Below are 17,463 nucleotides of genomic sequence, written 5' to 3'. Positions count from 1 at the left end.
TGGTTTTTGTAATTATCCCTGGTAATTTTTGCTTACCTCATTCTTTGCTGAGTGTTTTCCTTTTTCGTGTTGCGTCCCCGTGTCTGTGTGTCTCTGCTTTTTGCATGACTTGGTCTTTCTTTCATTTTACTTCCCGCTTTACTTCAAAGCCTAATTCTTTGTGAGGCACTCCTTTTCTTTCCCGCCTGCACACTTATGCCTTATTGCCCCTTTGTTGTTTATGTTCATTTAGTTTGTGTGTCGTCTCTGAGTCTCTTTCAGGTCAGTTTTTACTCTTTTTGTTATCAATTTTATTGACGCTGTGCAACCGACACCTTCATTTTTCATGCATGTCTGCAATTTATTTTCCTGCCAAGTACATCCCACACTAACACAAAGCTAGTGTTTATGTAATCAAAGTCAAATTAAAGGTAAGAGTAGAAAATCTATTTGTGTGCAGGGTAGTATTACAGTGACACACACCACTCTCTTGGACATAAAGGAACTGTTTCTGTTTTGACTTTTGTTTTTTTGTTTTTTTGCATATCCTTAAATACTGGAGCCCCCCCGCCGCGATCCACAGCATGAATGAATGTAAAACAGCAGAGGTGCCTTCTTCCCCCTTAGGTCCGTGTCCCTTACAGAGTGTGTGCACGACACTGACGCTGTTTAAAGAGAGAAGTGGATATAATTTAAAAGGAAGGAACGAACAGTTGGATACAGAGAATTCCAACATAGTGGTAGCGAGCCATCTGGAACATGATGTGATTCCCCCCCCCCCCCCCCCCCCCCACACACACACACACACACACACATGGGGACACCTGAATGCAAACCAAATGTGGGTCACCTCAAACAACGACACCTCCAAACCAAGAAGCGAGAAATGTTGTGTCTTAACACCCCCAGCCTATAGCTGATATTCTGCACCACCGTTTTAAGAACACACAGAGTCCCCCTTCTCGTTTCAGAGATGGGAGGGCGGGCTGTAGGACCGAGCAGCCAGCCAGCGTCAGGGCTGAATAATTGATCTCTCTCTATCGGTCAGGGGGACGTTAGTGGGACGTTTCTCTCTCCATCCCTCCATGTGATTCATACCCTGCTTCCCATCACAGTGTTAACGGCAGCTGCTTCACCCTCCGCAAACCGCCACCCCCTCCACTCCTCCTCCTTCTCTCTACGTGTGAGTGTGAGTGAGTGAGTGAGTGCAGGAAGACGAAGCGGCAAGCAGGAGGAAGCACCAAGGACGTCCTTTTTCCAGCCCCGGGAGACGGAGATGCAAGGAACGAGCAGTTAGATTAGCCCGTGCTGCTGTTGCCTGCTGCAGGATAAGTTCGTTCCGGAGGGTACTGCAGCTGAAGCTCTGCTCCTCGATCCGTGCTCGGTGTGTGAGTGTGCCAGGAGAATTTCATTCAGGCGCCGGACGGAGGTAAATCGACGCTTGATGCGGCTGCTTCAACACAAGCCAACGGTTTAGGGAGCTATCCACTCGCCGTGGTGCTGAAACCAGGCTCGTAGCTACTAGGAAGTGCATGTGTGCCTCTCCTTTCACACAATCCCAGCACATGCATGCATAAAAGGGGGGTCATTTTGAACATATGTTACAATTGCAATTTCAGCTGTAGACATGCGTGCTGAGCTCGATATTTCTGCTTCATTAACGTGCGAGTAGCTTTTTCTTTTTTCTAATGTTGAAGCGGGATGGCTGAGTCCACGTCCCTCCAATGGAGGATGGAAAGTTTTACCACATGATCAGGAAAAATACACAGGAGTGGTTTAGTCCGGGATTCACATGCGTGACAGCAGACCGTCCTGCCAGACTGAGGGTCTTTCACGGTGCACTTTCTCAGAAGTGCTCTGACTGCAGGCAAAGCTCAGCCGCACACGGTTTGAACGACCGTCAGCTGTCCTGGAAAATATTTTAAAACAAAACGTTCGCAGATAAACCGCGAGCAGTAGTTTCTGAGCCGGTCAGTAGTTGTGACATGTTTGGCGCTTTTGTGTTGAACCATTGACCTCGGTGCCCTTCAGTTGGCGCATCGAAGAAATGTGTTTTACACGCAAAAGCACCTCCTGCAAACATTTCAGAAATCACCGTTTCATATTTCAGCTTAACAAATGTAGTATAAAGAGCGTCGACTGTAGTCTAAACTGAACACACGTCTCCGTGCTTAACGTGCTTGTCGTTTTAATTTGCAGATCTGGCAACAAAGGACTTCTCATCTTCCGCAACTATTGAATGTAACATCGCTCGGATAAGGAAGGCAGGGAATTTAAAGCCATCATCATGAATTTCGTTATGAAACAAGCGCTGGGAGGTAAGTTCTTCCCTTTTTATCCGCTGTAACGACGGATGTGATGAGTGTGGGTCCGCCGATGTTTCTGCTTCTTGTAGAGGTTTAATTACTCTCCAAAGTGATTACTTTTGTATCCAACACCCTCCTTTTCCACACAAACATTATTGGATTGTCATATCTCAAGAATTTATGTCTTTTTCTTTCCTGTTTTGCGCTTTGGTGCTTTTTTGCGCATTTCTCCCACATCTGCTGGTGGCTCTTTGCGCGCGTGGCGCAGTTGGCCCCTGTGGCGCATACTTCGGTGAGCTCATGATTTCTAACGCGGATTAAACCAGTGAGGCCAAAGGGGCATTTTATGTTCGAAGAAGTTCAAACTTTTCACCAAGACGAGTTAAAAACGTTTTTATCGTTTTTCAGTCTTACCCATCAAAAACACAGATGCCTTTTGACCGGGACTCTGCAGCGACTCCTTATCACGAGATGCTGAATGCACATTTTCCACCTGAGGGAGAAAAGATAATCAAGGCACAATCTAATCTTAAATAATTTCATTCCCGCGTGCAGGCACGGGGGTGATTTTCTAATGGCTTGTGCTGCAGTGACTCCCTGAATATGTGAATACTAGAACAGAGTAATTGATTTTGAAGGAGTATGAACTTGTTATGAATGTGCAGACAGTGCAGTGGAAGGTGAAATGACGGAGATGGGTTTCACAAAGCAGCGGATGGTTCGTGATGATTCGTCGGACAGTTCAAAGAATGAAAGTGGTCCACCTTCCCCCTGAACAGCAAAGGTACCGAAAGGCTGTTTGACTTTTCAAGCGCATGTAAGCTGCGTTTGCGGAGGTCGCTTTGTGATCAGAGCAGTTAATCTCTCCAACTGCGTGTCTGTTTTCACCGTTACGCAAAAAAAAAAATAAAAAAAAAAATCCAAAAAAAAAAATCGTAAAACTCGATGACGATGTGAATTATTTTATCGAGGGAGGATCCAACATATTTTAATATGAATCACAGTAAATTTCTTTGAAACGTAATGTAGTGCATAATGTATGGTGGGGAATGTATTTTCTGATTGTCTTTATTCATGAATATATAACAGAATGGCGACATTTTCGCTGGATGCTGGATTTAAAATGATGCTTCTGGTATCTGGTGTCATTCAGTGAACTTGTCATTTTGCCAGTTGGACATTTTTTTATTTAATTTTATTTTTTGTCAGTGGTTCATTAATATGATGACTATGCTACAATGGCTTCTTCTTCTTCTTCCATGCACTATTTAGCCTTTACATTGCTATAGGAGACACAAACCTGCCTACTCCACTTTTCTACAAGGAGGTCTCTCCAAATAAATAAATAAATAAAAACATTTGGATGGAAACTACTAATTAATCATTTACAGAGTAGTCAAGCGAAAGCTTTAGTTATTTATTTTAAACATCACAATTCTTTGACGAGCAGGTATTTGTTATTAAAATGTTACATTTGGGGATTGAATTTCATTTCTTGCAAAATGTCTTTTTAAGGCCATACAGTTTTACAGCTGGATACCCCCACATGTTTGAATTGTGATTCATTTTTACACCACTGTAAGACTCAGAAATCCCACCCTGGCAACCCTCCACTGCCCACCATATGGACAGCTACACATGCATGTTTTTAACAAGTTAAAAGATTTGGAGAGCTAGTCGCTGGTCAAACGCAGTGAAACTGTGAAATGCAATGCTAGTGTATTACAGTAAGACAAAGCAAGCATGCTAATATTACTTTTCCCACAGCAAAAAGATCAGCTCATTGTCTGTCTCGCAGACTTTTGTTTCATGAAGCTCTAAAAAAAACCAAACTAAAAGCCAGTTTGAAAATTACTGTTACTGGACCTCCTGCTTGCCACCTTTCCCCCGATTCTTCTTCCGCCATGATCTCCAGATCCTTAGCTAACATCTTCTTAGAGGTAGCTGAAGATCACAGTTGGGTTGCAGTTTGACGTAGTGCCCTAAAGGCTGCTGTAACCAATCATCCCAAGTTACATCATGCAAAAACAGGAGCAGCATAATGCTCCCTGTTACTAGTCAGGGTAGCATCAAAGCAATCTGGAGGCATTTACTGAATAATCAAGTGAAATGCAAGGTGAAATGGGTGCGTAATCTTCTTTTAAACCTTGAATGCACAGCTTTTGTTTCCCACGTCTGGCATCGATCATCATCAGAGGCACAATGACAGGTGCAGATGACAAAGACTTTTTAAAAAATATACTTTAATCGCTCCTCTGAACAGCAAATTTCTTTTAATCTCAAATACCCGAAACTTTTTTGGGGATCTTCCTATTGCTGTTGCTTCTCTCTTCAGCGATGTAAAAGCAACCATCACTGATGTAAAACACACAGCTACTTTTGTTCCAGTCTATACGATCCTAGACAAATTCGTTAAGAAATTGTTATGATTCAGGCAAAGAAAAACCCATTGAATACTTATAATTCGATGGCACTGATGATTAATATGACATCGAAAAGTCTACACATGTAAAATATTTATTATTTGTACTTACGAAGCTTCCTGTTTTATGTTTTTGACAGGTTCCGTAGCAATGTGTTCATCATGTGTTCAAACATTTGGCTGTTAAGTTAGTGGGTGTCCTGGGAGCTGCAGGTGCCCACTGCCAGGCTGGTACAAAGCTCCCCGTCAATAAAAACGAGTCAAATCTGCTGAACCGCACATAAAAGAAACTGCACACATGAGGAAAATCAGGCAGGCTGTGCCAAGGTCTTCACCTTGAGCAGAGTATTTCTTTCCATCTCGGGGAGCAAGTTTTTTGTTTCCTTCTTAAGAAGTAATGAGTTTTTAGTGTGCAGTGGATTAGCTGTGAGCTATTATCTCACTTCTCGTTCTCTCTGCGCACTCTTAGGAGAAACTCACACTCCATCTGCTCCCATCTAGGCACCGATCTGTGCTCTGTCTGTTTCATACGCTGAAGAGAAAGGTCGCTCGCAAGGTGTACTCATCTGCCATCCGCGAGCCTTTCATCCTTTGAAATGCAAGTCATAGATCAGGAGGTCTCAAAAATGTTTTCATGTCAAGGATCCATGCAGAGAAGACTTTGAAAAAGATGTGAGAACAAATACGCTGGTTTGTGTTTGCGTGTTTACTCTGTCAATCAAAGTTTGTGTGTACTGATAGAGTAATGATGCTAACCAGTGGTAACTACATACTCCATCCTCAACCCCTCATCCTCCATTTTGGTGTATTTTGACATATAACTCTGTACAACACTGAGCTGTGAGGCAGGAGACACCCAGAGAGGCAAAAACAGTAGAAGTTATCACAAAACATCCTCACTGTTGCACCTGTATCCACTTCTACCCAAGTCCCCTGCTACCATAGAGAGTATAAAAGATGTGATGTCACTCACTGGTGACTAAAGTCCTGTTATGAAGCCTTAAGCTGTGTTTTTTCACCTTCACCATCTTGTTTGCTGGACACGGCAAGGGAGTGGTGGATCTGTGTCACGCCGGGGAGTGCCGGTGTGTTTGTTAAAGTGGACCCAAAAGCAGACACTGGAGGCAAGGAGCTGGTTTGCAAACAGAAGGCGAGCCTTTATTTCGGCTGAAAACATGAAACTATGAAACACCAAGCATAACTATGAAAAACTATGACAAACCTATTACTGATAACAAAAGGTTATCATGATCAGACGCCCTGACAATGAACAGTAAGAGACAAAGGACTTAAATACACACATGAGGTGATCAGGGGAAGTGGAGACACACGAGGAAACAGCTGACTAGGATGAACATAATGATGCACAGGAAATGTAAACTAAAACACAACGACATGAAAACTGGACTTTCAAAATAAACAGGAAAATATGACAAGACACAGGCATGACAGCATTAACTAGGCAGACCAGAAACATGACACATAAGACACAATAAACAACAATGGGAACTTTAACACATGGGAAGACGACTAAACATACTAAACAATGAATAATAACTACAACTAAGGAACCTAGGACCTAATGCCAAAAGGACTAACTATAAACAATGAATATCAAAATACAAGAAAACACAAGGCGCTGGGTCATACGACCCAGGACTGTGACAATCTGACTGTGAATTTAAGAACACTGCACCCGGATCGGTTAAAGACTTGCAATTCAGAAGTTGTCGACTACCCTGGATGATCCTCCATTCTGACTGTTAGACTGACTAAAACTTACAAAATTAACTTCACACTTTAATCAAAATAACCTGAAACTAACATCAGAGTCCTTAAAGTCATCAGGAAAATATTTACTGAGGTCAGAGAGTGAGGGAGGTGCTCCACAACACCCTAAACCAGCGGTCCCCAACCCCCGGGCCTCGGACCGGTACCGGTCCGTGAGTTTTTTGGTACCCGGCCGCGAGAGTTGAGGTTCAAGTGTGAAATGTATGGTTTTCAGGGTTTTTATTGGTTTTCAGCATTATTTTGTTATAGTTTTTATCGTTAACTCGGTTTTCCTGGGTCTTTTCATGTGTGTTATGAATAAATCTTCTTTTTTTCGGTACCGGTACTTGTTTTATTTTGTTGTATTTATCCGTGACACCTTAAAGGCCGGTCCATGAAAATATTGTCGGGCATAAACCGGTCCGTGGTGCAAAAAAGGTTGGGGACCGCTGCCCTAAACTATTCAGATCAGTTTCCCAAATGCGAATTTAATCATTTATTATTCATTTATTTCTTGATTATTAACTGGATGGTGAAACTTAGTATGTCAGCTAGCTCGGAGAACATGACTAAATAATCCTGCCATGCCCAGTGGCTGGGTGTTAGCTTTCTGTGGTAGCGTAACAGTTCATTCCTCTGACTAGTCAATATGCCACCTAAGTGCACCATAGTGCTGCAGTGGCTCTTTCTAGTGTGGTCTATATTGAACAGATCAAGGTAGCATAATTAACTGCCTTCTGCTGTTTCTAGTCACTTTTCACAAATATATAATTTTAAACTCACCTAAGACAGCTAATCCAGCTATGAAATGATTAATAGTCATTCATGTGCTTTCTTTCATTTGGCCTCCTTGGCCTAAGGAGGCCAAATGCTTTCTTTCATTTGGCTTCCTTAGGCTAATTTCAAGATTGTGCATATCAGTTTTTAAGTGTCAAAAATAATTGCTTTTCTTAATTTTGCAGGATTTGTTTTAAGTGTTTATATGGGGGATTTTATGCTTGTTAAAATATTTGAAACTAATGCTGAGAGTAACCACAGTCAGATGTGTATAGCAGAACAAACAGTGTTTGCAATAACCAAATTAAATCTGCTAAAATAGATTCTTAATTTGTGCTTCACAGACAATCTGGCAACTCACGTGATTTGTGACAAACACACTAAACGTATGGACTTGTATTTTCACAGTGAAGGTCCATCGTCATGCTAATTACAGAGAAACAGTAAAAAGGGTGAGGACACAACGAGTGTGACGAAGAGTTTGACTGTGTGAGTGTATACAGTCTGCGCTCGATTGACATCACATCACCCTATCATTAGCTGTCATGTACCAGTGTGGGTGAAGCAAATTCATCATTATTATTATTAAAACATGTAATCCCGAACACAGCTGAACCCAGATTCAAACTTTTATCGAGCCAGAATAAAAACAGCGTGAGAAAGAAATGAAAAAGAGAAAGAAGGTTATGAAAGTGAGACCTTCTTCCTAAGCATGCAATCCTTCTGTGTGTTTGGCTTTGTTTACATCAGGTGTAGCTCTCTAACCTTCACTTCTCCAAGGACATATTTCAAAACGTGCTTCAAACAGTTATGTGTGGTGGAAATATGACACAAAATAAAAGGTTTCTTATACACATATTACAACGTACAACTTGTATGCAGACTAGACATTTTATTGGGATGAATCCCACCCTGAACTTCCTGGATCTGTGTTTTATAACTGCTTGATACAGCTCATTAGTGTCACATAGGGAGAAAAAAATCAGGACAAATGAGGAATTGATTTGATCTCCATTGCCGTTAAAGCAATGTGTGCATGTTTGTGTGTGCATGAAGAGCTCTTATCTCAAAAACGGGAATCGATGCCAAGGGACAGAGGGAAGGATTTATTCCAAATGACATCATCAAAAGTGCTCGTAAAGAGAAGTCAGCTCTCTCACTCTCACCTCTTTCTCACAATAAGGCTGCAGTTCCATCTCCTTCCTCCTCCCCCCTTCTCTTCTGGCCTCCTCCTGCCCTCAGCCTTGGAAGTAAATGAGGTGTAGGAAGAGATGAAAAGTGACAAATTGATCTTTAAAACTTGGTGTTTTATCATCGGCCGCTGACGGCAGATGTTGTAAAGTCACGCTGCACTGTGGACCGGCAGAAGCTGTAATCTCTCTTTAATTTGAGTTGTTTTCTGTCCTCAGCAGCCTCTGAGTCTCTCTCTCTCTCTCGCCTTCCAGCCAGACCTCAACACAGAAATGACAATAGCAGCTGATTTCTTTTTTTTTTTTTTGAAGGAAGTTAAAATGACTGGTGCACATGCATGTGTACATAAGTGCATGTAAAATGTCTGACCTTTGTAGAAAGGCGACAGAAGTGGTGGAGAAACTCATTGCAGCAGGAAGTTTGGACCAGTCAGCCTCATATGAGAAACTATAAGCCACTGAGTTTGCAGCTATGGATGCTGTTCAAATGTGATGAGATGGATGGTTCCCCAGTCCTTTTTTATTGAAAGTGACTTTTTTCAGTTTTTCATTCACTAGCGGCTTGCTAGCTTTCAAAGCTCATCATTCTCCAATTTCTGTTTTTTTTTCTTCTTTGCCATGGCATCATCTGATTCATCTGATTAGCTGAAGTTGTGGTAAAATGTCATAGAAAAATGATTTATACAATTTTATGATTTTTAAAATGTGTATTTATTGGAAGTTTCAAATCATACTTAAAGGTACATTTTGTAATTACCCTTTCACCACCAGGGGGCAGCACTTTACCTCTGAGTGTGTTGATGTTGTTTGATGTGTGCTGCTGTTTCACTTTTGATATTTTTTGGTTTTGCCCGGCTGCCACTGAAAGGTATTCATGTGCCTGGTTAAATTAAAGTTACACTAACTCAGTGTACCATCTTGTGGTGCAGAGTGGTATTACGCCATCACTCACACAAACTGGAACAGAACGTTCACCTCCAAAGTAAAGGTTGTGGCTTATTTCTCCAACCAACATGCTTCAAAATGTGCAACTTTTACTTTGAAGGTAAACAGTCTCTGTTTTCTGTACTCTGTACTCAATTTCACCACTGCTAGCAACCAACCAAGGTTTTGGTTGCATCACTGTATCGCTCTTTGAGACCAAACCTTTACTCCACCTCGTGTCACTACCTCTCTCACTTCCACATCACCCCCTCCACCCACCCTCTCAGAATGGCTCCCTAAGCCTCTCTTATGTTACTGCATCACTCATTTTATCCCTTCTTTGCTCTCCCATCCTTCAATTTAACTTTCCATCTATTTCTTTCCTGCCATCCTCCTTCACCGATTACAGTAAATCTAAAGGGCGAGGCAAAGAAACCTCAATCAGGCAGCCACAGGGGAAAGAAGGATATGTTTGTCTGAATATGTGTGTAGGTGTGTGTGCATGTGTGTGTTTCTTAGTGTGTTTTTTGTGCGTGGTGACAGAGGGATAGAGAGGGAGTGAGCTAGAGGGAGAGAGTGACAAAGTCTGTGACAAACAGAGAGACTAGGGTGGACCTTAGTAGTTGGCTTTAGCTGGCATTAGATGATAAGGTAGGTGTGTGTGTGTGTGTGTGTGTGTGTGTGTGTGTGTGTGTGTGTGTGTGTGTAGGTGTGTTTCTGGGGTGTTTTTTTGCCTTTCCAAGTAAGACTGCAACAGAAATGACAAACACACAAACACGCACAAACAACATGAAACTGGCAAACAACAGATGCATGAACATGGATACACACAACCAAGAGAAAAACATCACATTCAAAGTTAGTGACATGATAAACAAACCGAGGATCATACATACAGACACACACACACACACACACACACACACACACACACACACACACACACACACACACATACACACACACACACACACACACACTCGGGGGCCATAATCAGTGGGATGCGACAGGCCTCGTGCCCCCAGCTATAAACCACAGGAGGGCAAACAGCACCACAACAGTGCAGATACAGCAGCCTGCAGCTTCACATATCCACTTGGCAAACATGTAAACATTCTCTAGACAAACTTCTGTGTCAACAGTTAATAACACTAGATAACACTGTTGCATATAATGCTATTATGCCAGGCATTTGGGGGGAATGCCAATACCAATATACACATTCGAGGGACGTAAAAGAACGCCCACAATACTGTAAGTTTTCAGCTCCAGCTCTTCTCTGTGACACGTTTCTTATCTCATAGGTTACTTGTGATTTACCAGCAGTATATGATTTAAAAGAGAAAATGAATTGTACGTGCACATTTTGTGTACAATTGCTGTCAAACATAGCGACTACCTCTGACAATAACTTGTGCTTTCAGTGTCCAGAGTACAAGTGCTTATGGACTGAAGGTAGTCCTCAAGAGTAGTTCAGCTGTGGTAACGAAGGTCTGAGACGTGAACCAAGAGCGCACAGTATCAGGTACGGAGAGGAAGAATATTCTAACATTCAGGCATCCAGTGATTTCCAAAGGGATTTCCATAAAAACTGGAAAACAAACAGACCTAATCTTTTATCTGCTTTTATCAGAATTTCCGACTGATCATAGTTATGTCATATCTCATTGCATCCCTCTGATTCTCAGCGGTTTACCTAAAAATAATGTTCAGTACTCATAAACACATCTGTATATTTGTACTGACTACTTCTACTGCGACTTCACCAGGCCTGCTGAGAAAAAGAGAAAAATGTGCAAATTATTTTATGGCCAAGCTAAACTTTTATGACTATGTGCAATATTACAGTCAGTATAAGCACTAAACATCTGACGAGTGGAGGGACACATAAGCCAATCTGACGGTTCCGTCATAAGCTCATCTGTAGTCGTCACACATAAAAAGCTTTGAACCACTGCTGAAAATAACAGCATCGCTACATTTAGTCGCACAAATACTCACATAAAGTGCGTATGTTAAGCTAACGTGGGTGCCATGTTTGTGTGAAAATACAGTCCACATAGAGTTGTGCAAAAAAAAAATGCATTAATTTGAAGTGTCATGACTAATAGTGACAGTGTTACTGTGGCTGTGCGATTACATAGGTGATAAAACACAATTATCCTAAAGGATTAATTAGGATTAGCTGGAGCACCCTGGAGCATGTATGTCTGTATGAAGATATATAACTCCCACATGACCTCACTCACCCGCTGATGCTGTTTGCTCGTTCAGACAGCACCATGAGTTTCTGTATTGTACATACAGTAATTACTTTTGTGCTTTCAAATCACACTTTTCTTAGCACTAATGTGGATTTCCTTTCCTTCAAAGAATCCTTAAACAATCCTACATTTGTAAATTAATGGCTTTTCCGTGCCCTCTACTCCATGCTTTTACTCTTTGCTTGTCCTCATAGAGTTCTGCCTTTCGTCTTCCACCCCACTCATCCTCACGCTCTGTCCACTCTCACTAATGAGCCTTAGAGCTACAGGCATGACCTCCATCCTCTTACTGTCCTTAAACAGAGCAGCCTTTGCACTGATAATAGAGAGTCAGTTTAAAAACTGTAAAGGCACAATTTTCTTTTTTTTTTAGTTATTCTTTCATTTAAACTATTGAAAAACAGGAAACTGAAGTGCGATCGTAAAGCAGCTGAAGTCCTGCCGGCATGCTTGTGTTATTGCAACAAGCTATTTTGGTCCCTCAGGCCTGTAATGAAAAAAAAATCATCCGTTTTAAAACATAACTTATTTTATTTAGAAGAGCTGACTATTAAACCACAAGCTTAGATAACACAACATGTAATTTCAACATGACACACTTCCTGCTGGATTTCATGTAAAACCTCCGTGCCCGAGTGTGCAGTCGCCGTGAACAATTCAGATGAGTTTCTTCACACTTAAATGGCTTTCAGCTGACTTGGCATATAAAGAATAATGTTTTATGGTGGATATTAACCAATTTTAAGTGAATTCAAAGAAATGAGGCAAGAAGGAAGGCAATGTAATGCTGAAAAATTGAGCTGCGGTAATGATATCTGCCATTTTTAGACACCTCCGCTGCAGCAGTTTTTATCATGCATGGTGCAGAGACGTTTTTTTTTAAGAGTGCACATCTCTGAATACACAATTCAGCTCCTTTAAACCACAATGTGACCAACTGCTGTATTCTGGCAGGCTTTATAAATGCATGTTTTATTTATTTATTGTTTTACATATCCCCTTGAAGATGAATTGAATAACTGGAAGAAAATGCATGGATCAATGGATCAATCTTTACACGAGAAAAATAAATCCCAAATTGCTCATTGTGTCTGGAAACATTTTAAACTGAGTAATTCTGATATATCTTAATCAGATTCCATCAAAATTAGCTAACTTAGAAACATCAACGGTAACATGGTTCTGAACTACATTATTGTGTAATGGGATTTAAATGTAATGTACTAGAAGGCGAAAAGGATACATTAGCACCTTCAAATGAAATGTAATATATTTCTATCAGGAGCTGACAGATGTTAGACAAACGCTAGATGCTAACTGCATATTTGTGTACTCGGCTCTAAAGTTATACTTAAGAAAAACTTTCAAAGCCGCCATGAAAAAGGAAGAATGTCCACACAAAAGATTTTTTCCCTCCACCTGGCTGAACTGAAAGGGCCAATTTAAAAAAATGCCTGCCTGAAGATGATTGATGTATGGATGTTTTACTTGTCATCATGGTCCAGCAAGTCACCCTGAAGGCCTTCATGTCACACTGTGTTTTTGTCTGGGCGATGATCACAGAGCAAGTGACAGGGACTAACCTGGGGGAATTTTCTGAAACTCAAGTTACAGCCCAGTGGTTTCAAAATGGTGTGCAGAGCGACACTGGTGTGCCGTGACACAAGTCCAGGTGTGGCATGGGATTTAATGACATCAGATACACAAAAAGTGAATTTATTGGGTCAGCTTTGTGTGCACTTATGTCCCCTTCTGTCTGTTGTGATGAGTCACTATCTCACAAGTTATGTGAGTGAAGAAGAACAACAATTGCATTCTTCTGTAGGCAAAACCAAAACTAACTAACAATTCAGATGACCACTTAAAAAACATCACAAAGGCTACCAGCCAGTGTTACAGCTGCAGCTGGACCAGAAATGTAAGCAGGGCTTTCCTGTCACCTGTCAGGGGAAGTTGGCCAAAGCACTTACTCATATGGTATGATTGTTGGCATTTTCTCTGTTTTCTTATTATTATTGTAGGGTCTACCTTACAATATAAAGTCCTTGAATTGAATTGAACTGAATTAAATTCTGATTTGGGCACTGGCCATTCTTTTTAACAAATCATCTATCATAGGTTTTGAAGCAAATTGAGGTGTATACACACAAGGATACTGTTATAATTTAAAAAGGAAAATTATCTTCCCTTAACCTTGAATAATTCTGAGTCTAACTGGGGTACACAAATAGTCGCGAATCAGAGAAAATGCCATATTTTTGCACTGTATATCTTTAAGTGAACAAAAAACAAACATCTGAGCCGAAGCAGCTTATCGTGATACATAATAAAATCTCCACTTATTGGCAAAAAGTGTTAAAAAAGAAAAGCAGCAGTTGACTTGGTGTTTGAGTCAATACAAGTTTGTGAAAATCTGACATCAAACATCAGCGATGCAAAGACAAAAACAAGGTTTTAGTGTGAATCAAAGCACAAGTTTCTCAGGTTACGGGAGCTACAACCTACCATATGCTCTTTGCAAAGTGTTATATAGTTATATTCCTTATATAGTAACAACAATAGACTGACATTCAGAAGTCTGTGGGGGTTTTCTGCCCTGCAACAACTTGCCGTGAGTGGGCAGCCCATCAACTGCAAAGGGAGTCCCCATGTGACCAACACGTCTGTCAATCTAAACTTTTCACTTTCAGCAGGGAAATTCCCTCAGGCTTCTATTGTGAGTGAAGACATGAAAGAAATAACCAGCATACAGGCATAAACGCACACCTATTCTGGACACCAAAACAAACATTCTTGTTTAAATGTAGTTAAATGAGGAGCTACAGATCAGGAATATCAATAAGCATCACATAAGAAAAGTGTTTTTTGTGCTGGTTTTCTTTAGATTTTTAGACTCATTTCCCCCACATTAATCCTGTAGCAGTGTATAAGCAACTAACTGTGTGTATCTGCATGTAGATCAGCGATGTTATCACACACGTAATTAGTGAAAATCTTTCTGCTCTCTTTCTAACATGTCTCATCAGCCTCAGAAACAAAGTTCACTGATAGAGGCATCCATTTAGTCTTTGTGCTCAGCTGAATATACATTTATCCTTGGTTTGATTATTGCCCTTCACCTTCTCATTTGAAGAGGTGAGCAAATCCATGTCTCTCGCTAATTAACTGAGTGAATCCATATTTACTGAATAATGCAAATGGCATTACTAGGACTGCCATCGGCATGACAAATAAGCAAAAACACGCACAGTTTCACCACGTGGCAGTTCCGCTCAGTGAGCCGTGCAGACAAATGAGCCTTTCTGAACCTAAACATACAAACACCACAGTTCTCTTGCTTCTCGGTGCTAATTACAGCTCCAAATGGATATTTTTTTGTGCGTGTGTGTGTGTGTGATCTTGGCGAGGAGTTCAGGGAATCAAAACACTCCTACCTGCCTCGCCAGAGAGCTGAGAGACACTGTTCTGTGTGAGAGCCACTGATGCTTATTACTGATTCACGCTTTGACCTAGAAAGCAGTTAATAGTGTACGCCGAGCCGGCATGGCACTTAACTATACGCTAGTGAGAGGGATGACTGGATAGCGCGCATTAATGTTATGGAGCACCTACGTGATTGAGTTTGTGCGTGCAGTGTTATACAGTATATCAGCATTATCTGGTAGGAACGGTGCCAACATCTGCAGTTGACTCACCTCTTATTTTTTATGGACAGGTTTGTGGCTCTCGAGTGCTTTCAAATGTAATGTAAAATATAACTGTATAGAAATATTAATGTTGTGCTTTTGACAGCTTCTGTACATGTACATAACGGCTTCACTGCTTAATGTAGAATATGATATCGTTTTGTTGGCTGATTGCTGACATTTCATACACGTTTGATACTGTTGTCAAATATTTAGTGTAACACCAGCATGGCAGGCTAGATTTGACAGAGAAGTAGTCCTGTACTTGAAAACATTTTCATAATTTTGGATATAAAATTCCATCCGTTCCAAAAACTGCTTCTGTTGTTCTTATATCTCAGAAATTAAAATGGTGAACAAAGATTAGTGTAGCTGAAATGTCAGTTATAAGATCAGTTGGTATGGTGCCATTTTACACCAAACATCTTTAATTTTAACACGTGGTTTTGTGGCGAAAGTTTGAAAACTACAGTAAACATGCTCGGTAACTGCAAAACTGCAAAACATAAATAAGATAGAAAACGTTTTACCCCATCTGCAAAATCATTTTTTCCTATTGCTCGAGCTTCATCATCCTTTATCTAAACCATCTCAGCCTTCCATTTTCCGATGCACTCATTTTTAATTCATCCATCCTGGTCACTCCCATCAAAAATCTTCAATTTTTCCACCTTCAGCTTTGCCTCCTATCTTTTTGTTCCTTCAAATTTATTCAATAAATCTTAAGAAATATATTGTAAGTCAATTATAATTTCTTTAACATAATCTGCTCATTGGTTTTATGCATCACCAGTCAGCGTTCCTGACATTTAATCAGACGAAAACTAATCGTGTATGATTTCCTGGCAGTAGGAGGACTTTTCCCAGCTCTGCACAGTGGTACAGTGCACGAATGTAAAAGTGAAGCTAAAGGGCTTCCTGCTGGGGCTGCTCTCACCCCAGACACACATAATGGAAGGCATCTTATATACTATAATGCTTTGTCCATGCGGCTATAGAAGGCTGTAAAAGGCTTGTTGTATATCGAGGATAGACTTAAATGTAATGTTATGATGGCAAGCACCAAAAGAAATGAATTATGTCACAGTTCCAATTTAGTTAATTCCAATCTATAGAGAGTATTGTAGGATAAAGACCATAAAATATCCAGTGTTACATACTGGCTGGCTGTAAAAATGAAAGTAAAAGTGCAATGTAAGGAAATGTGTTTATTAATACATTTTTAGAGATTCAAGTTATCCAAAGCCTTAAAATTTGCCATTTTAAGTCTGGTAAGGTTAGTTGGGTTAATTTAGATTCTTTCTTTAGCACTTTACTTGGTCCCTATGGACCCCAAAGCGCTTTACACTACATTTACTCATCAACCCATTCACACACTGATGATGGCAAGCTACATTGTAGCCACAGCTGCCCTGGGGCGCACTGACAGAGGCGAGGCTGCTGGACACTGGCGCCACCAGGCCCTCTGACCACCAGTAGTGGGCAACGAGTGAAGTGTCTTGGCCAAGGACACAACGGCCAAGACTGTTGGAGCCTGGGCTTGAACCGGCAACCTTTCCGATTACAAGACAAACTGCCAACTCTTGAGCCATGATCGTCACCTTCAGCCGCGATCGCCACGTATTGTCAGTAGTGGTCCTGTATTTATTTGGTATTGGATCAATACCAAATTCTGCAGTATCGCACAGCAGGAAGAGGCGGCGGAGACCACGGTTAATGGGAGCTTTGTTTTTCCACTTTGCCCTCACTCAATCTTTAATTTTCCTTTGCATTTTAGATTTACTCAGTTTTAGCAACCAAAATGTAATTAATTAGGTCATAATGCACAGAATTACAACATTAAGCTTGACTGTCCAAAAATGGCAGAACTACTGTCTTTAAATAAGACACCAGAGTTCCTTTACAGCTAAATGATGGACCTGTATCATTGTTGCCATAACCTAGTGCTCAACATGGCTCAGACACTTTGTTCATCAAGTGTGAGACACCAGGGGTTTTGACAAAATCCCAGTGCAATACTTGAAGCCCTGGAAATCGGAAAAGGCTGCTTATAAATTAGCACGTAGTTTGCATCTCAGGCTTTGCACAGTGCACAGAGAGAAGAATTGGCCAGGACATCCTGTCAGAAGCCCAGCAGCATCCAGA

At 41.0% G+C, this 17,463-nt stretch overlaps 1 protein-coding gene across 2 annotated transcripts in view; it reads left to right on the top strand.

Annotated features, from left to right (window-relative positions):
* The first annotated feature begins 1,019 nt into the window (after positions 1 to 1,019).
* Positions 1,020 to 17,463, top strand: part of cplx1 (complexin 1) — a 64,848-nt gene continuing 48,404 nt past the window's right edge. The window contains exons 1-2 of one of the 2 annotated variants that reach the window (XM_006798911.3): positions 1,020 to 1,408; positions 2,179 to 2,297. In XM_006798911.3, coding sequence (XP_006798974.1) covers positions 2,267 to 2,297 — 31 coding nt within the window. In that variant the 5' untranslated portion in view covers positions 1,020 to 1,408; positions 2,179 to 2,266. Of the gene's footprint in view, positions 1,409 to 1,752; positions 1,950 to 2,178; positions 2,298 to 17,463 lie in introns of those variants that run through there. The other variant, XM_006798912.3, reaches the window with a different exon arrangement.

The sequence above is a fragment of the Neolamprologus brichardi genome, chromosome 2 (genome assembly GCF_056152115.1).
Source record: "Neolamprologus brichardi isolate AB-2024 chromosome 2, ASM5615211v1, whole genome shotgun sequence".
Taxonomy (NCBI): domain Eukaryota; kingdom Metazoa; phylum Chordata; class Actinopteri; order Cichliformes; family Cichlidae; genus Neolamprologus; species Neolamprologus brichardi.
Note: the sequence above shows the minus strand (reverse complement) of the source record. Positions and strands in the feature narration are given on the sequence as shown.